Source organism: Tachypleus tridentatus, chromosome 12 (genome assembly GCF_004210375.1).
Source record: "Tachypleus tridentatus isolate NWPU-2018 chromosome 12, ASM421037v1, whole genome shotgun sequence".
NCBI lineage: Eukaryota > Metazoa > Arthropoda > Merostomata > Xiphosura > Limulidae > Tachypleus > Tachypleus tridentatus.
Genome location: NC_134836.1, coordinates 86,472,275 through 86,498,983, shown reverse-complemented (window position 1 = coordinate 86,498,983; position 26,709 = coordinate 86,472,275). Strand labels below are relative to the sequence as shown.

The window sequence follows — 26,709 nt, the reverse complement described above, 5'->3', positions numbered from 1 at the left end:
CATGGGCAACCCAGTATCACCAGTTCTATCCAATATTTTTATGACACAAGTTGAAACACAAACAATTAACACAGCATTACATCAACCACTATACTGGTACAGATATGTAGATGACACGATTGCGGGATTCACATCTACAGAACACATACTTAATTTTTTCAATCGCATTAACTCTATACATCCCAACATTAACTTCACATGTGAACAGGAAGAAAGCAATCAAATATCATTTCTTAACCTCAACATTACAAGAACCGACACACAATTTAAAACAGAAATCCACCGAAAAATCACCCATACTGGACTATACATTCCTTGGGACTTGAAACATGAAACAAAACAAAAACTCAACATACTAAGAAACCAAATAAACACAGCCATAAAACTATGCTCACCAGATAAAATTAACGATGAATTAGACAAAATAAAACAATACTTCATCAACATCAATAAGTTTTCTCCACAAAACGTAGAAAACATTATACGGACACACCTAGACAGAAAGCAAAATCAACCAACAAAAGAAAATATATCTCACGAATAAAAAAATCACTAAACCAGAAACTGCTGCATACCATATATTCCCAACATCAGCAGAAAAATAACCAACATTTGGCAAAAAACTAGTAACAAAATATGACATTCCTGTTAATACCAAATTTATTCAAAAACCAGGCACAAAACTGAGGTCTATACTATGTAAAAACTACACTGACAAACACCACACCAATATTATTTATAAAATACAATGTGATAACTGCCACGACTTCTATATTCGAGAAACAAGTAGAAAAATGGAAACCAGATTCAAAAAACATAAAAAAGTCACTTTCACACGTTTTCGAACACTGCAAGTCAAATAAACACAACATAACCATAGAAAACACCCAAGTACTAAATAAAGAAACAAACATAAACAAACGCAAAATTAAAGAAGCCTTACTTATACAACAACTTAAACCCAAAATAAACCAATACAAAGGAACACCTTTATACCTATATTAAAAAATAATATAATTAATAATATAAAATATTATAATCAAACATCTAAGCACGCCCTCTACATTCCGACACTCAGTTACACAACCCCTTTCAAACATGTGGTCAGCTTCCGGTCAGTTACCTCTTTCTTTCTTTGTGAACCTGACGATGACCGAAGAAGGTCGAAACGTTGTTCGCTCCTCAACGTAAAATATTTCTCAACCAAAACGAGCCGATTTTACATATATATTCATTTCGTTGATTTAAACAAGTTTGGTTCAATTAGTATGAATGTTGCAAAGTACTAAACTAGCTACTAGCCGTGGCCTAACTCTCTATCTATCGTTGGACTTTAGTAATAGAAACGAAAATGATGGTCAACAATGTGTCTTTTTTTTTATTTCAACTACAAAAGCAGGTTGACAACGGTATCTTCTACAAATAGCCGATTTCAGTTTGTTCATGTCTTAGGCCATCGCCAGTACATTCTGAGGCTGTGTATATAAAAACATAGAGCCACGTTTAGTTAAAACATATTCAAATGAACAACTTACTCAAAAGTATGTTACAAAGAAATGTATAAAACATTACACTTTGTACCAGAGAATACAGATTAAATAAGACAACAAAGGATTTTATTTATCTGAAAATATCGTCACCAATTTAAAAAAAAAATCGGTGTCGAGCACCACATACATTTTATACCGTATGCATGTTTCTGTTGGGATACAAATAATTTTCAATTCAGTGCACGTTTTTAGTGCACCGAAGACCATACTTACTACGGGTAGGATTATCAGCAGGTGTGGTATGCGTATAATTACGAAGACAACGGAGGACTTCAGGACTGTGCTGTGCACACTGATTGAATACTGCTTCTCTAATTGTCTTGCTGGGGGTCATGACAGAACGAAACACTTCCCAACAAGCTTTGCGGCATTCCGATCGTTTAGACTGTTGACAACACGACTCTCCAACTGCAAATACATCGTCCTTTGTCAGAATTCTTTCAGTGCGATTTAGCTCAAACTTCTAAACAAATTGAGAAGGTTTACACTTACAGTATTTACCCGACAGCTAAGAATCAGTTATCAACCCAATCGACTGCTGAAAGCAACGTGTTTCTCTCCAACTGTATTTATATTGAATTTATAAATCCTTTCGAGTGAATGCTGTTTATTTCCTACTTGCAAGAAGAAAGCTTCGTACATTAGGAAATCTACGTTTTACTGTTTAACTCAAATCATCAGCAGTTTGCACAAACAAACACGAGCCAACTTTTACATACGAACAAAGTTTAGAAAATGCCTCTCATAGCCCAGGTTTAATAAAAAAAAACTTTCACTTTTTCGTGGTCCTTGAACAAGATATTAAATTAGTTTAAAAATCGGTGAATATTAACTCTTTCCTATACCTGAATGGATTATTTCACATCTTAGCTGCGTAACTAAACATTACTGATAGAATATATATATTTATGTACTAACCCTGTACATGTAAATACTGAGATATCTACACTTGTAAATACGTAATACATATATAGTGGTAATATACGAGTATTTTGTTAAATAAATATATATATGTGTATTATATGTGCGAATATTATGACTAATATAGTTGTATATATACGTATATACTGCAAGATTACATGTAAATATTGTAATAAACGTACCTGTATGCACACTGATAATATACACGAAATCATTATGATAAATATAATTGTGTATAAATATGTGTGTGTGTATGCAATGGTTGTATACATGTTAATACTGTGATGGTTGAAATGTATGCATATTTTGAGAACAATATACGACCAATAGTAATACAAGTACACTTACTGAAATAGGTACGAAAGTTTTGTAATGTATGTAAATCTAAATATCGTAATAATAACTATATAAATAAATTAATAGACATTTACGCAGATTTTTTAAAACTTGTATACATGTACCTATTAGGAAATAGTACTAATATGTATTCTAATAAAAGTTACTGCGATAATTAGAAGTAACGTATTTATTCACACATGCAGTGGTCATTGCTCGTGTAGATAATGCAGTTACTGCTGTAAATATGTATGTAAGTTTAATGAGGTTGAAGGAGAAGTCACCTATTTAATTTATTCTGCGATTTACTTACTAGAGGTTACGGTTGAACCTATTAATAACACCAAGAGTACCTACATTTTCCATGTAATCTAATCATATTAAGTTTCAAGTTTTCACTGCAGTTTATATTAAACGCATCGTCATGATTATTAATCATGGTTTGTCTTTCCAACTATTCTATTGGTTTTAGCAAACATCAAATATCAAATAGATTCTGAACTTATGTTTTGTTTTGATTTAATTTAGTTTTTATTATAATGCTCCTAATTTATGTCCATTAGTTATTTATAAACAGCTAGAATATTCAACACACACTGCAATTATTGCCTTAGCACACTGCATTGTTTCTCATATTTAGTATGCACGGTTAAGCAACGCACGTGAATGCAAAACTGTAGAAGTGAAATATAAAAAAGTATTTCACTCACCTTCTTGTCGCTCGACACAAAAGTAAAATGAAATTTCGTCACTATGACGACAGGTACCAGAAACTTCAGGACGAGACTGGGCCTGCATAAGACATGTAACATAAATAAACATCAGTATACGAAACAAATGATGTAATAACTATTATAAGCGTTCTATGTTCTTTTTCTTACACATATACTTTATTATATGTACTTACACGTACACATATACTTTATTATATGTACCTACACGTACACATATACTTTATTATATGTACCTACACTTACACATATACTTTATTTTTGTACCTACACTTACACATATACTTTATTATATGTACCTACACGTACACATATACTTTATTATATGTACCTACACGTACACATATACTTTATTATATGTACCTACACATACACATATACTTTATTATATGTACCTACACATACACATATACTTTATTATATGTACCTACACTTACACATATACTTTATTATATGTACCTACACGTACACATATACTTTATTATATGTACCTACACTACACATATATACTTTATTTTTGCCTACACATACACATATACTTTATTATATGTACCTACATACACATATACTTTATATATATGTACCTACACATACATATATACTTTATTATATGTACCTACACTACACATATACTTTATTATATGTACCTACACGTACACATATACTTTATTATATGTACCTACACGTACACATATACTTTATTATATGTACCTACACATACACATATACTTTATTATATGTACCTACACATACACATATACTTTATTATATGTACCTACACGTACACATATACTTTATTATATGTACTTACACGTACACATATACTTTATTATATGTACCTACACGTACACATATACTTTATTATATGTACCTACACGTACACATATACTTTATTATATGTACCTACACGTACACATATACTTTATCAATGCTACTGTCATTACTTCACTTTCAGCTTGAAGCATATCATATACGAATAAAAATGGACATCAATTGAGGTTCAACTGTCTCATTCGGATAACAGTAAATATAATAGTGTGATGGACCTTTGGTCTGTTGGTAACACATAAATATGTGATAACAAAGTTATGCGTTTTATAGAAACTTATTTTCTGGGAACTTTTGTCTGGTAACCTTGAAATACAAAAGATCCTAAAAAAATACAAAATAAATTATTTTAATCATTCAACTGTTAGTAGTTATATTTGTCCTGGCTTGAAAGGAACTTATATGATAATTTATCACGAATTTTCATTTTTCATAATAAGTGTTTGTTTTCCGAATAAAAATTAAACAAATAAAATTAAAGATTAAGTTCATCACTTTGCATAAGATTATTGCTGTAAAAAACACCTTTATGTGGCGTTTGGTTTAATGTAATAGTTACTGTCTGGATAAACAATAACTTATATAAACAAATACTAAAAACAAATCTTTCTTATCTTTATAAGAAACTACAACTTGCAAGAACTTTACTGATTCTATAAAATATTAACCAATGAACAACACAGGATTATAAATTCACGAGTGAATTATTAAATGATCTTTAATAATCCTTCAGTTTTAGTTTGTATATTCATACATAACACGCATTTGTAACAAAAACTTCCTCTTAGATTTAACGTAAGATACTGACTGGCCACTTTAACATAATTTCTACCTTATATCGAATCCAACCATCTTTTGCTGCAGAAATATAAAAAAAAACTTGTGATTAATATGGCAAAGTCTGTACAAAATATCTTAACGGTTTTTGTTTGGTAGTAATACATTCACTAAAGAATATGGATAAAAAGTTGTTCAAACGCGATGTTCAAGTTTAATAAAAAAATTTGCCTAATTTATTAACATCCAATGCACAGCCTAGAAAGGATGGCTAAATTGTTGTTATGTTCTTGGAAAATATTGAAGAACACAAGCACTGTGAATTGTTTCAGCACCATATTACACAAGTCTTTGTCCATCAGTGTTCAAATCCACCATTATAAGGGTGCATTTCATCAATAACAACTGTCAGATACATCTTGTGTGTTATGCACTTTTCTAATGTAATAAAAATGATTCATCAGACCACCAGCGCATTTACAGTCACCAACTATTAATAGTTTACATTCCAAACACACAAACATGTATTATTGTCAATATTTTAACCATGATCACTTTTGAGCTAATCCATTATTGAGCCACTTATGTATTGTCTGCTGCACGTTTGACAGTTTTATCCTTCTATTATTTCCTTAGTCAGTTTGTTTGCTTTAAATTTTCGCGCAGAGCTACACAAGGGCTATCTGCACTAGTCGTCCCAGTGTAGGACTAGAGAGACGGCAGCTAGTCATCACCACCCATCGCCAACTCTTTGACTACTCTTTTACCAAGGAATAGTAGTAGGCTTGATCATTACATTATAACGCACTCATAGCTAAAAGGGCGAGCATGTTTTGGTGTGACGGGGCTTCGAACTCGCAATTCTCAGAATACGAGTCGAGCGCCCTAACCACCTATACATGCCAGGTTTCCCTCGGTGAGTTACCATTAGATGGTAACCACAGCTTTTCCCAGTAGTTGATATTTGCCTGTCCAGTTTTCCCAAGAAAAAATATATGTTCCATATTGATTGGAACTCGTGATTTGACCTAATGACAATTTAATTTAAACGGTTGATCACAGAAATGGTCTACAAATGAGATTCTTGTTAAAGTAAATGATCATCCACTAGCATGTCCTTTAATCTTTGAGGTATGCTGTTATTGTCGGTATATCTCCGTTTACAAGGTTAATTCGTCACTTGACACGTCACATAATCGGTTTCTTCCGCACGTATACGTACTTACAGTGTTCGTCACAAGAAGCCAGGGATTCAAGTAAAATAGCCAGTCAGTAAAATAATCTTTACTAAATAAACAGCTTCCTTACGTGTGACTAAATACATATCTTCCTTACGTGTGAAACAGATCAAATAGTTTATTGATTCCTTTCGAATACATACTAAACCTACCTTTAAACAGGCTAGTCTACAACTCGCTGTTTGGGGAACGTTGCAACACGGACGTCCGGCCCAATCCGCTCCACGATCCACTTCTATTCAACAGCAATAATTAACGTAAATTTTAGGCTCAATCAGTTAAAGTATAGATAAATAAAAGCAAGATACATCTGTTCTCTTGCCATTACATGACAAAAAGCATTTAGATCGTTATTATCGATTAGTGTGAGTATAATTGTCGTTTAGTGCAACTGAAAGAAACAAAGATGTGGCATTTCAGGATAATATCAGTGTAATTACATAGAAAACGGTTAAAGTGCGCACGTTTTAAACTGAACTAAAAATTGTCTACAACATCGAACGTAAGCACATTTTAATAAACCATAATTTCTTCACTGTGAAGAATTGTAAGCGGTACAAGCAACAAAGTAAAAAGTAAGTTATAGCGACTCCCCTCTTCCCCACACAAATAACTAAATCTGTTTTATTTCATGTTTTCACAGGAGGGGATATTTGTGTGATTAAGAAAGAAGCCACCCAAGCAAGATATTATTCCTCAACAGATCAGCTCACAAATTTAGATTTTAAATCCAGATCTACACGGAAATTCTCGCATATAAGTTGTCAATTGGCGCCACTCATTCATTGATGACGGTGGCGGACACTTTGAGCAACTGTAATAAAAGACTGATTTAGGTATCATGTAACCACTACTTAATCATGAAGAAAGTGCTACTGTCTTACTTCTAGCGTTTCTCATTATGAAACAATTGTTATTCTTTGTCATTACTTCACAGAAATGTTACCCTAAAGACAATTTTTATCATTTCAAAGTAACAAACTTTGTCTTCTGAAAGAAAAATTCTCGTCGCAAGTTTTTTCATTATTCTGGTATTCTTTCTTTCTCACACAAACCAAATATTTCAACAGATAAAGGCAACGTAAAAAAAAAAAGATTTAACACCGACTACACAGAACATTTACACTTCCCATTCTTTCGAATGCTTCGTTCAGTAATAAATTTCACGCATGTTTGGTGGCCAGGAAAAACACAAAAACATTTTTTTTTAATGAAGAATGTTCCTTTGGAAACAGTTTGGAACGAGGTTTTGGTACACGTGGAAGCTAAAACCAGACGGAATCCGAAACTGTAATCATGGTCTCAGTTTACACTTGAGAAAAGAAATGTTTCAGGACGGTGTGCAACATTTCTACACCTCAACAACGAGTCTGACAATATGATAGGACGGGACATGTGCTGATGCTTTAAAACACTATAGTTCGAAACTGTTAAGTAACAGCTCCTACACGAACATATTACGCAGCTATTGTTTTGTAAAAATGGTTATTACTGAAAGAAAGAAAGAGAGAGCGAAATAAAGGCGAGTGAGAGAATAGGAGAGTGAGATTTTTAATTCGTTTTAATATGTAATTCAAGGATATTTAAGGTGTGAATAATAGCGGTTAAATAATACGTGTGTAGGTTAAGACTATTTTTGTAGGACTTGATATTCTGCAAGTTCCTGTTTTCCTGTTGAGTTATCAGTCAATGAATCCTTCTTGTCGTCTGAGCAAGCGGCTACCATTTAGTTTAATTGCGCTCAATCAGAATCGCAAGATGATCTCCGCCCTCGGCCTATCAAAAAACTGAAATACAACCATGGTAATTACATTGTCTGTAAAGCTCGTTCAGAACAATACGCGATAAATTCTGAAGAACTTGGTTCTTTAGCCTATTCGTCACGCCCAGCCCATGATAAAATAACTAAATATCTGTAAAAACTAAATGTAGGCAGATTAAACTTTATCTTATAAACACGTTCTTGTTTTTAATGCGCCATCTGCTGCTAAAAGACGCACGCTGAACCAACTTTCGGTGTTTATTTAGCGTTTGAAAGTATTTACGTTTTACTTTCGTGTAGGTTTTCAAGAGCTTAAGTGTTCCTTGATTTCCCTTTTTGAACTATTATTCAACAGAATAATACCAATTTTAAATAACGTTCACGGATTCACGGATTATAGTTGTCAAATTTTGTACAAACGTTGTTTATTTCTTGACAATTATGCATGTATGTTTTTTTATAGCAAAGTCACGTCGGGCTATCGGCTGTGTCCATCAAGGAGAATCGAACCCCTGATTTTAGCGTTGTATATCCGAATACTTACCGCTGTCTCAGCGTGGGGGGCGGCAGTGCCTGGTGGGTTAGGCACTCGAATCGTAATCTGAGGGTTGCGGGTTCGAATCCTCGTCACACCATACGTGCTCGCCCTTTGAACCGTGGAGATGTTATAAATCTTCGGTCAATCCCACTATTGGTTGGTAAAAGAGTAGTCCAAGAGTTAGCAGTGGGTGGAGATGACTAGCTGCCTTCCCTCTAGTCTTACACTGCTAAATTAGAGACGGCTAGCACAGATAGCCTTAGTGTAGCTTTGCGCGAAATTCAAAACAAACCAAACCAGCGGAGGACTATTTCTAGACAAAATAGCTTTATCCAACACACCGGTAAAAATGAGTTAATTCATTTTAAATGTAACATTTAGCTAAAAACGAGTCAAAAGGTAATGGATTATTTTTCTTTAAGAAAAGCAAATAGAAAGAAAAAGAAATTTTGTGAATAAGTTCAATTAACTAATAAGCAATGGCATACCGTGTAAAATATTGGCTTTGTAACGAATGAAATTCAATAGTAACAAACTGAACTCTTGAGAGTTTACAGTAAACACTCTTGAAACCGATATCATTCACTTGATTCGCATTCAACTTCGCGACTCAAAACGTGGAGAAAAATTAAATAGTGTCATGGTATTGCATTTCATTCGTGTTTCTTGGAAACTGTGAAACGCCAAATCTTTTACCTTCCGTTGTGTCTTCCACAGAAGAGAAATTCGTGATCTTTATGTAAACAAGTATTTTATTTAAAATCACCACCGTCCTTATTTTTGACCTTGTATTTGTTAGCGATACCAAGAAGTTACGTGAAACAATGTCGAGTCGTTTCTTAAGAATTTAACGAACATTTTTATCGCCAGTCGTACAAAAATGTTATCCGCAAAATCGGTTTGGTTTCACTTGCAAACAAGAGCTCGCAAACTCTAGATTGAAACGTACGAATTTAGATTTATTCATTCAGAAAGAGGTTAGATGAGAGAACAGCGGAAAAACTTCTGAAGAAATAATGTATTCAAAGATAATTGTAAAATGATGATATTTGAATAGATATAGAATACTAAAATAAATGTTGCAAAGAAAATAGCCTATTTTTGATTTTTAATTTAAAATATTATACTAGCGTTTGAATAAGGTAATATAAAAGCGCTGAAAATCAGTTTGTCTCTTTCAGAGCCCGGCATGGCCAGGTGGTTAAAGCAGCTCGACTCGTAATCCGAAGGTCGCGAGCTCGAATCCCCGTCGTACCAAACATGCTCGCTCTTTCAGCCGTGGAGGTGTTATAATTTGACTGTCAATCCAACTATTCGTTGGCAAAAGAGTAGCCCAAGAGTTGGCGGTGGGTGGTGATGACTAGCTGCCTTCCTTCTAGTCTTATACTGCTAAATTAGGGACGGCTAACGTAGATAGCCCTGGAGTAGCTTTGTGCGAAATTCAAAACAAAACAAACCAAAGGGTTTTCTCGAAGGGTTATCTGCACATATGAGTCCCTAATTGGAACTAAAAGTTTAAAGTGAAGGAAACCTGTCGTCACCAACAATATCCACCGCTCACTTTTGGGCTATTGTTGTCTATTTGAATATTAGAATTACACTGTCACTCTTATAAGACACGACAGTCTTAAAATGCGATCGCGTTTCAATTCTCGAATTCAGATACTACATAATCAAATCACTAAAGAAAAAGAGAAGGGGTGAAAAATACTAGAAGCGAGTGAAAAATAAGATTACAATTTTTCTAAAACAAAATATTGTATACAAGTGATATGGCAGCTCGACAGTAAGATGACATGCGCGAAGGTTCCATGTGTTGAAGTAACATGATACCCACTGAGGATACACTTTCTCAGGATATTTTGGTGTAAGGAATCTCTCATCTATAAGAAAGCATACATGATAAAATGAAACTTTTACCCTGAGGGCGGTTTCTTCACGCATCGTAAATTTCAATAGAATTTTTACTGGTGAAGGGTTACATCGATAGGTGAGGTCGTTAAGACATGTAAGCGTACACCAGAAACATAAACCGTAAGTGTAAAAAAACAACAACAAAACAAAACAGAAATTAAAAGAGAGAAATTATAATGATAAAATTTTCAATCAGCGAAAATTAACAATAAATGGACAATTTGTGATCTGACTGTCATATGGATCGACCCAAAATTTTAGCGTAGTGAGACTGTAAACGTATCATTAGCCCACCAGCAGAGAGTATCATGTTACTAAGTATTTTATGCCCAACAAGACACTATGGTGAGATCTTATACGCTTATATGATAAACATGTTAACACAAAACATAACAGTTATACTGAAAGACATTCGTGACATGAGCTTCACACGAAACGAACTATATACATGCGTTTCATCGAGTTTCTCTGGTATTTGATTTATGTTATTAGGTCTTTGTGGTTCAACACAGGTTAGAGATAAAGAAAACTAACAAAAGAATTAAAATGTTAACTTTATATTTCTAACCTAAAATTAATTCAAATTATCAGAAGACGTCAATTTCAAGACGTTTTCAGAAAGAGCATAATCTGAAAGAAAATGATATTGTTAAAATATTAAAACGCTCTATGAATCAGTAACTGCAATCTTACATTTTCAAGGGATTTCAAACAAAGTGATTTTGAAATGTTATACAAGATAGAAAATGTTGGTAAGTTAGTTTTTGATAACAACTTGACCTTTATAAACTGTTGACAGTGGCTCTCCTCTAAATAGACTAGGCATAGACTAATGGTTGTTGTGTGCTAGACAATAAGCTGTTAGTACAATATTACACATTGGGATATTTGTGATGCACCTGTCACGAGTATTAACACCTGGTTTTCAGAGTTATAATTATGTCCGCAGACACCGAGTCATTGGAGGGGGATAATTTTGTATCACGAAATGTTGTTTTTTACTGGTATAGAAATAGTAAAGCATACTCTAGAGACTACATAGTTCGTTCATAATTCTTTCTTTGGTCTATGACCTTCTGATCACTTCATATTTAACTAAATCCCCAGTGTTCCAACTGGTGTATATTATTTTAATTTGTAACCTTTTTAGCTTGGCATTTAAGACAAGTTCGACATAATGGCACTCGACTCATAATCTGAGGGTCGTGGGTTCGAATCCCCCTCTCACCAAACATGTTTGCACTTTCACACGTGGAGGTGTTATAATGTGATGGTCAATCTCACTATTCGTTTTTAAAAGAGTAGTCAAAGAGTTGGCGGTGGGTGGTGATGATCAGCTGCCTTCCTTGTAGTCTTACACTGATATATTAAGGACATCTTGGGCATATAGCGCTGGTGTAGCTTTGCACAAAATTCAAAACCAACAAAATGGCTGCACAAGAAACATTTTCACTCGTAATTTTTACAAGTTGAACGTACTAGAGAAAGATACATATCCTGGCAATAATTGATATAATCTTGTATGCGTTAGTGTCATTGTGTAACATATTAGGTCAAAGAGGCGCTAAAATGAAAATCTTTGAACGTAGGTATCATGTTTATTTCGTTATAAAATTTTAATCGTATAGACTTTCTTTGCGTTATAGTCAAAATTTCCATTGGTCATTTAAGTGAATTTTAGTTCCTCTGATCAGTAAAATAAATATGTTAAATACGAGAAAACCTATATCGACAGTTAATCTGTTATTTTCTATTTAAGCTTTTATAGTTTCAAAAAGTATCGTAAGTGGTTCAGTTAGTGTTTTGGTTAATATATATAGAATTGTGTAATTCATACTATTATATATGTAGTTCAAATTAGAATCTTAATTCGGATTGTATGATATTGTTTTGAATTTCGCGCAAAGCTACACGAGGACTATCTGTGCTAGCCGTCCCTAATTTAGCAGTGTAAGAAAGACTAGGGAGAAGGCAGTTAGTCATCACCTCCCACCGCCAATTCTTGGGCTACTCTTTTACCAACCAATAGTGGAATTGATCGTAACATTATACCGCTCTCTCTGCTGAAAGGGAGAATATGTTTGGTGTGATGGGGATTCGAACTCGCGACTTCCAGATTACTAGTCGAGTGTCTTAACCACTTGGCCATGCTGGACTATTATATCATATACAAGTCAATTAAGATACCAGGTGCGTAAGCGTTTGATTTTGGTTTATTTGCGTGAAACGTTAGCGGAACGTTAATTGAAATTAAATTAAGATAAAAAGAAGATAATAAGAAAGGGTACTTGAGAAATGAAACAAAGAGCTCGAGTATTAAAAACTATAGTAAAATATTTAGCGTAAATATGAAGTAAAGTGTAATCTCTGGTAAAATAAATTCAAAACAGCTTGATAACAATTATTAAAATAAAGTTGAAATAATTACCTTCTAGCGTTTCGTTCATGCATTTCCAAAAGCCCACCTGCAAAAGGAATATATATGTATAAATAAACGAACAAAAAAGAACAAGCACTTTAATAAGAGAGAACGTAAAATAATACATGCACTTCAAATTCCCATCACACCAAACATGCTCGCCCTTTCTGTTATAAAGTTAGGATCAATCTCACTATTCGTTGGTAAAAGAGTAGCCCAAGAGTTGGCGGTTGGTGGTGATGACTAGCTGCCTTCTCTCTGGTCTTACACTGCTAAATTAGGAACAGCTAGTGCAGATAGCCCTTGTGTAGCTTTGCGCGAAATTCAAAAACAAACAAACAAACGTACTTCAAATTAGAAAATAAGAAAAGAAATAAAACAATATTGAAACTGTAATCGTTTATTTTGATGTTAAGTGCAAAAACTGCACAAAGGCTGTGTTGGAACCATTTAGAATAACGAAATCCAGACTAGCCACTGAGTCACTGGTGGGGTGGGAGGAATGTATCTAAGATGCTACAAAGAGACAATGGTGAAACAACAGAGCATATAACCATTTTAATCTGTTTAACTTGTTTCTTATTCGTGCCACTGTTGTTGGGTAAAATGTTCTGAAAGATGTAACAAAGAAGACTAAATCTTTACGGTTGTAAACACAACTAACCGTGTGTTGGTATTACAAAGAAGACTAAATCTTTACGGTTGTAACCATAACTAACCGTGTGTTGGTGATTCCTGAAACATTTTTTTTCCAAAATGTTCTGCATTAAGTTTCAATGGAAATGAACATGTTTCTTCTTTTCTTCTTCTTTGGGGTAGGCTTTTGTTCTAAAAATGGCGTTATATTCCATCGCGAAGAATAAACTCATGATTTCTTTGATTTATTGAATTTTGTGCAAAGCTAGTCTAGGGATACCTGCGCAAACCATTCACTCATTTCAAAATCATAAAATAGAGGAAAAACGGCTATTCAACATCATTCACTGCCAACTCTTGTGGAGATAAATAGTGGGATTCACCCTGACATAATAACACCCTCGCGTCTGAAAGGGCGAGGAGGTTCGGTGATAAGAACGATTCCTCAACTTAAACACTTTAACTACTTAGCCAGTTCTTCTCTAACATTTTCGTTCGAAGACCACTTGACAGGGCAAAACACCCTGCAGACCACCACCGGTCCCACTCCACCCATTTTCGATTGCCTCCTACAAAGAAAACAACAAACAAACTAATCAGTGTCTTGCATTTTGGACAAGCCAAAAGACTACCTGGAGTACCTTCTAGAACCCCCAGAAGTTCACGCACCATACTTTGAGAACCACTAAACTTAGCCATAAGAGGCCAACACACTCAGAAAAATGCGTTTTTATTTCATGAATAAAGTGGTATATTTTAAAACAAGGGAAGTCTACTCAGCAAAGAACCACAACCATACGTCTTTATAGAATATTAACGTTTAGTGCGATCTCATGCTTATCTCATTCTATTGAAGATTCTAAAAGGGTTAGAGAGATTAGTTTACATACAATAGACCCTTTCCTAAATACCGAGTTTTTTCAAAATAAAAATTATCTCAGTAAACGTCTTTTTTACTGGAGTACTCATAGAAATAGTGAATGGGAAGTGAGGTTAATTGTAGATGTCGGTAATCTTTAAATATTACTCCCCTTCAAAGGCTTGATAAAAACGAAACAAATGTTTGACCTTGCTCCCCTTCAAAGGCTTGATAAAAACGAAACAAATATTTGACCTTGCTCCCCTTCAAAGGCTTGATAATAATTAAACAAATGTTTGACCTTACTACCCTTCAAAGGCTTGATAAAAACGAAACAAATATTTGACCTTGCTCCCCTTCAAAGGCTTGATAACAACAAAACAAATGTTTGACCTTACTACCCTTCAAAGGCTTGATAACAACAAAACAAATGTTTGACCTTACTACCCTTCAAAGGCTTGATAACAACAAAACAAATGTTTGACCTTACTACCCTTCAAAGGCTTGATAATAATTAAACAAATGTTTGACCTTACTACCCTTCAAAGGCTTGATAACAACAAAACAAATGTTTGACCTTGCTCCCCTTCAAAGGCTTGATAAAAACGAAACAAATATTTGACCTTGCTCCCCTTCAAAGGCTTGATAATAATTAAACAAATGTTTGACCTTACTACCCTTCAAAGGCTTGATAAAAACGAAACAAATATTTGACCTTGCTCCCCTTCAAAGGCTTGATAACAACAAAACAAATGTTTGACCTTACTACCCTTCAAAGGCTTGATAACAACAAAACAAATTTTTAACATCGCACCCCTTCAGTGGTTTGACAACAACGGAACGAATTTTTTTTTTCTATATAAAAGCGAACATAAAATGAATAGGCGCGTTGAACTTTGGGGTCATTAATAAAACTATATGGAAATAAGTAAGTAAGATCGTCTGAAGAACAGTGGCGCCAACTGGGAGCTCGAAGCAGCCACTCTACCTGAGCGTTAGTTTTTCTTTTTTTGTTAGGAATATAGAACGTTTGACTAACGAACTGCGTTTTGGGGAAATTACTAGTATTAATCTATTATATTAATCTACTAAGTTTGGTTAAGATTTGTCCAAAGACCACAGAATATTTCACGAGGAAACAAATGTTTTGCTCTTGTATTAGTAGATAAAGCATAAAGCCAAAATTCCTGTTGTTGTTGTTTTTTGTTCTTTACAACCTCCTGACTCTTATGTCATTATAACAATTAATGCTGGATTTCTGAAACATATGACATCATCATCAGGTTGTGTATTTTGTAGAAATTAGGGTTCAGCTTTGTTTTCCAAGATTTTGCCGAAATGAGACTTCTACTTAAGAGGTAACATGAGGTATTATAGAATATAGAGTTCTCGCAAATATGGTTAAATCGATTAGAAGCACGTATCTCTGTGCCTTTAGAAAGAGGAAAATTGAGGTGAAAAAACAAACTTTGGACATTTTACTGTGTGTTCGTTGTAATATTCTGCATATATTTACGATTCATTTGGCAAGTACTTTTATTTTAAAAAAGGTGGTTTTGTTACACGAGTTATAGGTTTGAAGCTTACATTTTGAAAACTTTAGCAATTAAACTACTTTTTTGGATGTTACAGAAAATTAATTCAGCAAAATGTAAAGTCCACGTATTTATTTATTTTGTTTCTTTATCTAGAAGCGAGACCTAGTAGGTCTTGTGATTCGAGCATTTTTGTATTACAAATACATCTAGAGAGAGAGAGAAAAAAAAGAATAATTATAATGAAAGGTTAAGCTACGAGAAACAACATACAGATAATTTCTTTCGTTGTTTTACAGATTATTTGCTTCTAAACCTAAAACTACACAATGAGGTATCTGCTCTGTGTCCACAACAGCTATCAAACTTAAACTTTTAGCGTTATAAGCTCTCAGTTTTACTGCTGTGTGTTGGTTTGAAGTTAAATAGAAATCTACACAGTGGATTATATGTGCTTTTTCTCACCACGTATATCGAAACCTGGTTTCTAGCGCTGTAAGTCGGTAAACGTGCCGCTGTGCCACTCTGTTGGTATAGATTGAGAACGATTAACTTTGAGACAATGTTAGATGCTTTTTTTTTTAAAATATGATCTATCTATGTAGATGCTCTATTAAACAGGATCATCTGAAAATGCACAAAAATAAAAATAAATCTACGAACGACTAATATCAATATAGTTAAAATAGAAAAAAAAAACAACCGAAAATTGAATTTAAACGTGTACTTTTTATTTATTATCTAAATATTTAGTTACAACCGAGTTCTATTTTTATACAATGACGATTTTCTTTAGCTGTGATGACTAAATAAAATATATTATTTGTTCTAGGTTAAACTCTTCTTATACAGAAGTTTCCGACTACTTAATATATATTTATATTCGACCTATACTTTCATAGATCTAGCTTTATGAAACATCAGCGGATTTTCATTTTGTAATGGATTTAATATTATATATTCAATATCTATGCTTGTTTTACTTTAACGTATATTTAGAAATGCATGTAACTTATATTATTAATTGTGTATTGCGCAAATCCCGCCTGTTCTTTAAATTTATAAAAGATTCTTGAACATAAGAATCAACAATGTACGATGTATGTAAAATACCAGTATTGTCGCTTTAGCTGATATTTATAGAAAATATTCCCTCAAGCTTATAAAAAGTTATCATCCCACAGCGGGGAGACAGTTTAATGTTGTTGGTTTGCTAGGGTTGTTATGCTATAAATCCCTTAAGCTATAATTGTGATTAACGCTTATTAATCGGAAAAGTGCATATACTTGTCCACGAACATTTATATATTTCGAACAATACAAACCATTTAACTTCATTGAATTAGCTTCGGACATTACTATTTCTACGAAGACATCGTATAATTTGAGCGGAAAAAGCTAGTTAGCTTCCTGTCAAGTAAAGTGTACTCCTGTATCAACACAGATTTAATTCTTTCGTCGTGAACCGAGGATAAAATATTAAGTTCCAGACCAGACATAAGACTCAGTGTTGTCTGTAAAACTTTTGTATATAAATCATTATTTGTAATAAATGCTATTGTTGTTAAGAAAAAAAACTGTGCTTATCAATCTTGTTGGAAAATATCATAAATTTGATACATATTGAAATTCAATTAACTTCTAAATTAAAATTAAAAATTTTGGTTATTTGAAATCATAATACGTAACGTAATAAATCGGAGACTTGTTCGAGATAAATTATAATATGTAACTATCTACATTCTTACGTACAACTTAACAAACAAAGATCTAGAATACATAAACTGTCAACAATGTTGTAACCTATTTTAGAATTGTTGTAACTTATTTTAGAATTGTTTAAGTAACAGAATTTGATTCAGTACACCTTAATTAATACATAACGTTTCCTTTGTGAAATCAGGATAGCGGCCTTTCAAAGTGCCAAAATAGCGATAGTTTGGAAAAACGATTTCCTTTTATAGACAGCTATTTAATGTGTTTCAACACCGTGTTTCTATTCTGCGTCTGTTCGTGGTAAAGAAGAATCGTCATCGGGTGTACATATTCAATAATTGCTGTTATGGCAAAAATTCAGAAACACGGGACTTTCATGACACGGCTATATATATAACATCTTTCGAAACTTACTAGGATTTGTTCGAAATAAACTGTGAGAGAAGGTAGATTGTTTAACGAATGTTTTTTGCACTAATTTCTCTCTTCAATCAAGATTCATGAAGCTTAGAAACTTTCCGTGAGCGAAAATGGTGGAAAATCTATATCATAAAAGTATGATACACAATTACTCGTAGATTAACTTAGTGTATCCCTTATAACCACTCTTGTCTTCCAAGTAACTTCAAGGTCAACGTACTAACAGAGCGAAAGAAGGTGAGAGATTTATAAATTTAACATTTTTGTATGATAACATAATTTGTATGATTTATTTATTGATTTTATAAATAAGGGTCACTGTTTCGTTTTATTTGTGGCTAAATCTTTATTGGAGTATGTGGCCATGTACGGAGAAACCTGCCTAGATTTTAGTAGCCATCCCCACTGACTGATCTATATTTATCTATGACTAGAGCTATGAAACCTATGTATTTAAAAAAAAAAAATAACGCCCCCGAAACAATCCTAATTGATCATCAAACTTTACTGCTCTTTTTTGTTCAGTCTCATTTAGACTCTTCCTCCACTGTCTAGCCTCTGATTAATAAGCCTCGCTGCTTTTCTTGTTCAGTCTCATTTTGACTCTTCCTCCACTGTCTAGCCTCTGATTAATAAGCCTCGCTGCTTTTCTTGTTCAGTCTCATTTTGACTCTTCCTCCACTGTCTAGCCTCTGATTAATAAGCCTCGCTGCTTTTCTTGTTCAGTCTCATTTTGACTCTTCCTCCACTGTCTAGCCTCTGATTAATAAGCCTCGCTGCCTTTCTTGTTCAGTCTCATTTTGACTCTTCCTCCACTGTCTTGCCTCTGATTAATAAGCCTCGCTGCCTTTCTTGTTCAGTCTCATTTTGACTCTTCCTCCACTGTCTTGCCTCTGATTAATAAGCCTCGCTGCTTTTCTTGTTCAGTCTCATTTCGTCTTTGCTTCTCTTGTCTATACCTTCGTTCAGTTAGTCTTGCTAACTGAATAGAATTAGTCTTTTTCTAATTCTATTTTATTCGATATTCTTTCACGTTCAGTTCTAGAGGACCTAACAGTATTATTTTCATTAGACCTCACAACATTTTTTATTTCATTTGTCTTTTCTGTTCTTTTTAAGCCTCTCTTGCCTACGTTATTTGGCATGATCACACCTTGATTGGCGTATAAAATACAGAAAGAAATAATGTGTATATTTAAGTGTCTTATAATAAAGCATACACTGTCACGTACATACGCAGGGGTATTCGAGGGGCCTTATGTTTGTTTGTTTTTGAATTTCGCACAAAGCTACTCGAGGGCTATCTGTGCTAGCCGTCCCTAATTTTGCAGTGTAAGACTAGAGGGAAGGCAGCTAGTCATCACCACCCACCGCCAACTCTTGGGCTACTCTTTTACCAACGAATAGTGGGATTGACCGTAACATTATAACGCCCCCACGGCTAAAAGGGCGAGCATGTTTGGCGCGACGGGGATGCGAACCCGCGACCCTCGGATGACGAGTCGCACGCCTTAACGCGCTTGGCCATGCCGGGCCTCGAGGGGCCTTAGTCGAAGCAACTATTTTTTGTGATATAAAAGAATTATGCTTACATAACTGTAGAGCGGCTGCTTAATAACTATTTTATATGAAGGTAATGCATCACTTTGCTATAATATAACACATTTATAACACATATATTTGTGTTAATTTAATTCCAGCTCCCCATGCAGTGTTGCAACAGAGTGTTGATATATCGACATTTCATCGGATGTTTGTGGTGTTTATGTTAATAACAGTGATGAAATTCTTTAAGGTACATTTCATGCAAAGTTTCTTCCAGATTACTCTCGTAGCACCTACTTTTCATAAACGTTTGGGGGGCATTTTCCCAGATCCCCCGTGGCATTAGCATCCTTTTGCATACCGATTGTGCTTGGCACAATATGTATTGGTTTTTAATCTCAGAAATTAGTAGTTCCTTTTTAAACATTCTGTGTGCAGGCCTGTCTCTTGATAAGTGTTGTTATGAGGTGTTTATATCAATGAATATTAAATCCCTCAACTGACTGATGAGATTCAGAAACAAAATTTTTAACATTTATGGATACATGTATATGTGTTTATTTTATTTCCCGAAAATGTCAGTGGTGATACAAAGACTGAACGAATATATTAATAAAACTATTCATGCTCAATAGACGTTATTATTTAAATAACATTCCGTTTTTATATTTTAGATCTTATCAATAAAAAAAAACCAGTAAGGTAAGTTTGACTTAATCACATCTCTCTTAATATAAGTGTGTCTGTCTTGAAAATATGTAGAAACATTGTGTGAAAAATAAGTTCCTGAAATCATTGATGGGATTTGAAAATGAAATGAAAGAAATTACACTAAAGAATCGGATAATATGTCATGCCAGTACTTCTGGCTCAAATATGAAATAAATAAACGAGTAAACCATGAAACAGATTTGAACGCCCGACATATTGAGTGCTATGTCAACACATCATTTATAGTTTATTTCTCTTTATCTCTGCGCTTAACGAGCACATATAAAATTGTGCATTATTTACGTCAAAAGAAAAAAGAAAACGAATGACTTGGGTAAACTTTAAGGTGAAGCCATCTTGATAAATGCAAAACATTCACATTAGAAACTTCTCACAAATCGTATTACGTAAAAATTTTTTAAAACTTGCACATACGGAGATTAAATAATTGGTTTGGTTCGTTTTGAATTTCGCGCAACGCTACACGTGGGCCATCTGCGCTAACTGTCCCTAGTGTAGCAGTGTAAGACTAGAAAGAAGTCATCACCCACCGCTAACTCTTGAGCTACACTTTCACCAACGAATAGAGAGATTGACCATCACATTTTAACGACCAAACAGCTGAAAGGGCGAGCATGTTTGATGTAACAGGGATTGGAGCCTGCGACCTTCAGATTACGAATCGAGTACCTTAACCACCTGGCCATGCAAGGCCAAGATCTCATAGATTAATGCACTCTAATAGCACTTAAAAGAATTAAATACTAAGTGTGTGTGTGTTTTCTTATAGCAAAGCCACATTGGGCTATCTGCTGATACTAAGGTTACTGAGAATTCCCTTTTGTTTTTATTTTTATATCATACATTACAAATATCAACTAAATATCAACATAATTCAATTTATTGAACAATCAACACCAAACAAACCCATGGTTTAATCTTAACTAAAATTGATAAATAAATAATTTACGATAATTACAAAATCGTTTGAAAAGAGTAGCAATGTTTTATAGTGACAAGGTACACTGAATAACAGCGAGAAATTTAAAATAATTAAACAAGATATTTCTGGTTTCAGTTACCATCGTTAGAGTTTTTAATTTTCCTCATATCACCAGACGTACTTCTTGAATCTAACATTTTTTATTTATTTTAAATGTGATTTATAACTATGCTAAAATATCGTACAAGTCACTAATATCTCTACAGTTTAATCTATGTAGTCAGAGTACTTGATCACGCTGGTATTTAAAACAAAATCCAACTTAACCCATTTAAAAATTATCGCAATGTTTCGTCGCTGACTATTGCCATTATATGACGGCCACATCTTGAGCCCGGCATGGCCAGGTGGTTAAGGCACTCGACTCGTAATCCGAGGGTTGCGGGTTTGAATACTCGTCACACCAAACATGCTAGTCTTTTCAGCTGTGGGTTCGCAATATTGTGACTTACTGTTCTACTAGCGAGGGGCTAAAATTATAAGAAACGATATTAAATATTTTGAAGCTGCAAGCAATAGTATTGACGTAAGGAGCAAAATACGACAATGTTCAGACAATATCTCTGACGAACACAGTCGAACAGGCAACAAATGTCTTTTGTAGAAAAAACAGTGGACGATGTTTCGATGGAAGATTTTTGAAACGTCGTCCTTTACACTAGTGTTTTATTTTCTACAACACTCAGTTGTCACCCATTCCAGTGTATTCATCGTGAATGCTATATTTAAATAACCTATCAAATAATAATGTATAAAGTTTTTAAGCCAGAGTTGGTTTGCGGAGGTCTTGCTTTTCTGCCAAGAAATGCCAATTCTTTTCCTTACTGGTATTTTTTTTTTACGCTGCCATGTGACAGTACCTTCTGAGACTACATGAATTATAACTATTTCAAGCGTGAAAAACATTAAGAAATTTTGGGAACAGTTTACACAGAAATTTGTATCTTTAAAACAGACAGGAAAAACTTCCAGTAGAGAAGTCGTTTGTTTTCTCTCTAACACACAAAAAAGACACACAAGTAGAAACTGTAAGAACAATAACGATATTATTTTTTAATTAAAATATTTCGAAAACGACATTTAGCTTTAGTCATTAGACGGCAACCAATAACGATTTTTATATCTATGTTTAGGTTTAGATATATTAAAAACTATATTTAGTTTCAGTCACTATGTCAACTTTTGTCGCTAGAGGGTAACCGTTAACTCAAACAGTGCCTTTTGTGTTAATTTCACATAAATCAAAATTTAAACCTTGTTATTTTACTATTCAGCACAATAGCATAAACGAATGAAACACTTCGGTTTTCTAAAATTTTAAGAAGTTGCAAATAATCAAAAATCATTATCTATAAACGTTTTATATGTTTTTATATATACATAACATGTGCATTGTTCGCAAGAGTAGCTTGTTACATAAAGGGGTAAAGGGTAATTTTCTCAATTACAGTGCTTTATTTCCGAGATATAAAATTAACAAATCTTTCTTTTTTGTTTCTTCTAGACGTTGGTCAAAGTAAAGGACAGTACTGGAGAGTAATACTACATCAAAGATCCACACAACGTTTCTAAACCTTTGGATATAAATATATCCAAGACAAAAACTTAACTGTTTTGATCGCAATAAAACATCGGTAAATCTATATGGAAAGTAAGTTTTTTAAGCGTAATGTTATACCGTACCTTCCGGGGGTATCGAAGACTGACAGCTGTTCGGACTTATACCCTGGGCATTCTCATAAGTTGACAGATTCTTTTTACCTGCAACTTGAATTAAGTCGTTGGAAACAAACTCTTATTGTGAGAGTTGTAAACCTTCAAGCTTATCACTGAACTGCTTAAGGATAATATAAAAAAGAAGAAATATGAACTATTTCCATACTAGCTGGGGTACCCGTCCTCTGGATGAAAGGTATCTAAATTTATGATTAATGGAAGGTTATTTTAGGCCATAAAAAGATGCTTCCTTATATGTAATTGTAAAAAACAAACAAAAAATAACGCCCATAAAAACTGAAAAATACAACATGTAAAACCGTAAAGTTGCATGTATTTCTGAAGAACCCAACAAACCTTCATACCAAATTTGGTGAAGATCCATCTACAGGGGGCGAAGTAGTGGTAAAAAGTGGGGAAAAAAACTCCCATAAAAACAGCAAAACGTAAAACTGAAAATCGAAGTAGACCGCAGATGGAACGCTACTTATTTAAAACTTCATTATAATAAATCCCATGGACCAAAAAAGTAATATAAATTTAAGATAAGTTGGGCTTCCAACGAAAATTAATTCTTTGTTTCATTAAATTTCTTCTAACATTCTTCAAAGACAAGAGAAGATTGAATATTTGAAGGTATTTGTTCTTAGTTAACGTAGTTTACAAACTATACAAAAATTAAAACGTGTTTGAAATTATACAAAACACAAAGTATTAATGCCACAGTCCCAACCCTACTATACTGTGGTTGTAAGGTAACAAGTAAGGATTATGGGTTGTTTATTGATGGTTTCGAACTTGTTTAAATGAATTATCAGTTTTTTTTTCATTACATATACCTAGCTGTTATGGAACCAGCACTTATGAATAGTAAAGTGCACATTACAACTAACACTATAGAAACACTTGATGCTTCTGTGCTTGAATAACAAAGCTTATTGAAATTAATGTGTCAAATATAATTCGCTGTTAACATGATCCATCTGGCTAAACGACTCTATGTAACCCAGCTTGGCAGAAAATCTCAAAATTGAAATAAATTATAGTCTGAACATTACACAATAAACTTGTTTCAGGCCTAACAATGTTTCAACCTATAAGTAGTTAGTTCCCTTTACTATCTCTGTATATTATAGTCAAGTTTCTTGCGCACGCGTCATATGTATATCGCAATAAAGTATAATAAAGTTAACGACTGAATTATTAAGCAAACTTATGTAATATCTTCGAGGACAGTAATTCTTGTAAGTAGTATAATAACACAAGAATGGTGACCAATATTTTTGCAGTTATTGTAGTGAAGTTTTGATGCTTTTTAAAGTTAAGTGTGTAAAATGCCCCCTATAGGACAATGGCATTTCAAAAAAAGTATACTATGCATAAAGAGGAAACGGTTTATATTTTGATGATTAGTCTAGGATCTACTTATGGAAAAAATTATATCTTACGTTTGATAAATAACATGTTAAAGCAGGTAAATGCACTGACAGTAGTCTATGTTCAAGAACCTACTTACATTTGAAACTTTAAAATGTATTCGGGGTTTAGAAAGTGATATTTTGTCAATTATATACATTTTTAAAGTCGAATGTTGTTGCAAATAATACATTACACACGAATGTAAAGAAAGTAGTCAATAACAGAGGTAACTTTTCCCTTTGATCTACGAGTATGAATACATTTTAATAATACATTTATACATTTTAATAAAACTGGTGAAGGCAAATACGCGAAAGATTATATATAATAATACATTTATAACACTCTAAAGGCTTCTGTTTGTGTTCATTTGGAATAGAAACAACATTAACTAACTCAAGAAGAATTAAACTTAGTCAGGCTGACAATAAACTCAGAATGAACAAACTCAATAAAACTAACAATAACCTCAGAAGAATAAAGCTGGGTCAGATTGGCATTAATTTCAGTATATTCAAACGAAGTTGAACCACCAATAACATTAAAATTTCAAATATCTAGCTGTCTATTCTCTTCAACCTTCGTTACAAAATTTTGCGAAATAAATGTAAAAAATACTTTTTTCAAACAATAATTTGCAATAAATTAACATAACAGCTAATCAAGACGTACTAAACAGAACAAGAAGAAGTATGTTTTGGAGACCAATAGGTTGAAAAATATTTTTTTTAAAGTTATATTCCGAATTGTTCATGTCCTTGAAGGAAAGATGAATGGAATTATGTCAAAAGGGACAGCATGTCTCTCAAAAGAGATGAATTATCTGTTATTTGCAAGTGACAACAGACATAAGGGGTGACTTGTTCGCTCTTAAGTCTTCGATGTAAGGGGAATAAGGAAAAGAAAAGAAGAGACAGATGGAGGCGAAATGTAAACATTAGTATTTGATGTGTAATTTAGCCTAACATTAAAATACTTTCGTTCATATAAAAACAATGCCATAAACTTATTGCTTTCTTGTGAAATCCTATTTCATAATTTCTTTTTTATTGTTTAAGTGATATGAAAAAGTTTTGGAGTTTAGAAAGTTTAGTTTAGAAGTATAAATGTATTATAAAAATTAATGAACTACTTCTAACAGTACGAAGTCTAAAGATTAGAAAAATAAATAAAATATTCAGGGTAAGAATAAAATCTACAAATTTCGAATAACGTGTATTAACAAACAGCTGCCTTTAACCGATCTAATGATTTTTCTGAATTAACATGTTCTCGGCTGTTCCAAATATAACATTGTAATTAAAGCAATGTATCATAATTACCTTCTTGATATGTAATGTTTAAAACTAACTGTATGGAACGTTTAAAGTAAAAATGGTTAAATTACGGTTGTAGAACTACTGCTATAGACGGTTTACTATACTACATTATACCAACTCACAGTCAGTATCGACTTGAGGCAAACATACTTCTAACATGACTTGAGGCACACAGATTTCTGACATGAAAAGTAGATGTCGAGAAGTTATTCGTGGAAAACATGGCGTTGGGGCCTTCTCCTTCGGCTCATCAGCAAATTTCAGTAAGAAAACGAAATATTAGTTTTATTTTTCATAATTCGATATTTTATTCATTTGTCATTTACAATTCTTTTAAGTTTGTTTGTTTTAAATTTTGCGCAAATCTGCACGAGAGCTATCTGTGCTAGCCGTCCCTAATTTAGCAGTGTAAGACTAGAGAGAAGGCAGCTAATCATCGCCACCCACCATCAACTCTTGGGCTACTCTTTTATCGACAAATAGGGGATTGACTGATACCTATAACGCCTCCACCCACGACTGAAAGGGTGAGCATGTTTGGTGGGACAGGGATTCGCACCACCGACCCTCATATTACGAGTCGAGTGCCCTAAGCTACGCTGAGCTCATTATTTTGATAATGATACTTTTAACTCTTACCTTTCTACTAATGTAAAATTAAGTTAAAATATTTGGTGTTTCTAATATTATATATACATATATATGCATAATACTAATATTTTTATTTTGCCTTTCTTAAGATGGTCCTTATGAGTGCAGACCTCGTTGAATTATTATACGGACCAAATGTTAATTAAGTTTATATGAACATTTGCG

General features: G+C 33.6%; 1 protein-coding gene across 3 annotated transcripts in view; it reads right to left on the bottom strand.

Moving 5' to 3' along the window:
- The window catches only part of LOC143233890 (reversion-inducing cysteine-rich protein with Kazal motifs-like), a 97,979-nt gene that overhangs the window by 31,276 nt on the left and 39,994 nt on the right, over positions 1-26,709 (bottom strand). For 2 of the 3 annotated variants that reach the window (XM_076470745.1, XM_076470746.1), the window contains exons 4-7: positions 13,024-13,060; positions 6,534-6,616; positions 3,518-3,599; positions 1,764-1,958 (exon numbers count right to left, since the gene is read on the bottom strand). In XM_076470745.1, coding sequence (XP_076326860.1) covers positions 1,764-1,958; positions 3,518-3,599; positions 6,534-6,616; positions 13,024-13,060 — 397 coding nt within the window. The remainder of the gene's footprint in view (positions 1-1,763; positions 1,959-3,517; positions 3,600-6,533; positions 6,617-13,023; positions 13,061-26,709) is intronic. The other variant, XM_076470747.1, reaches the window with a different exon arrangement.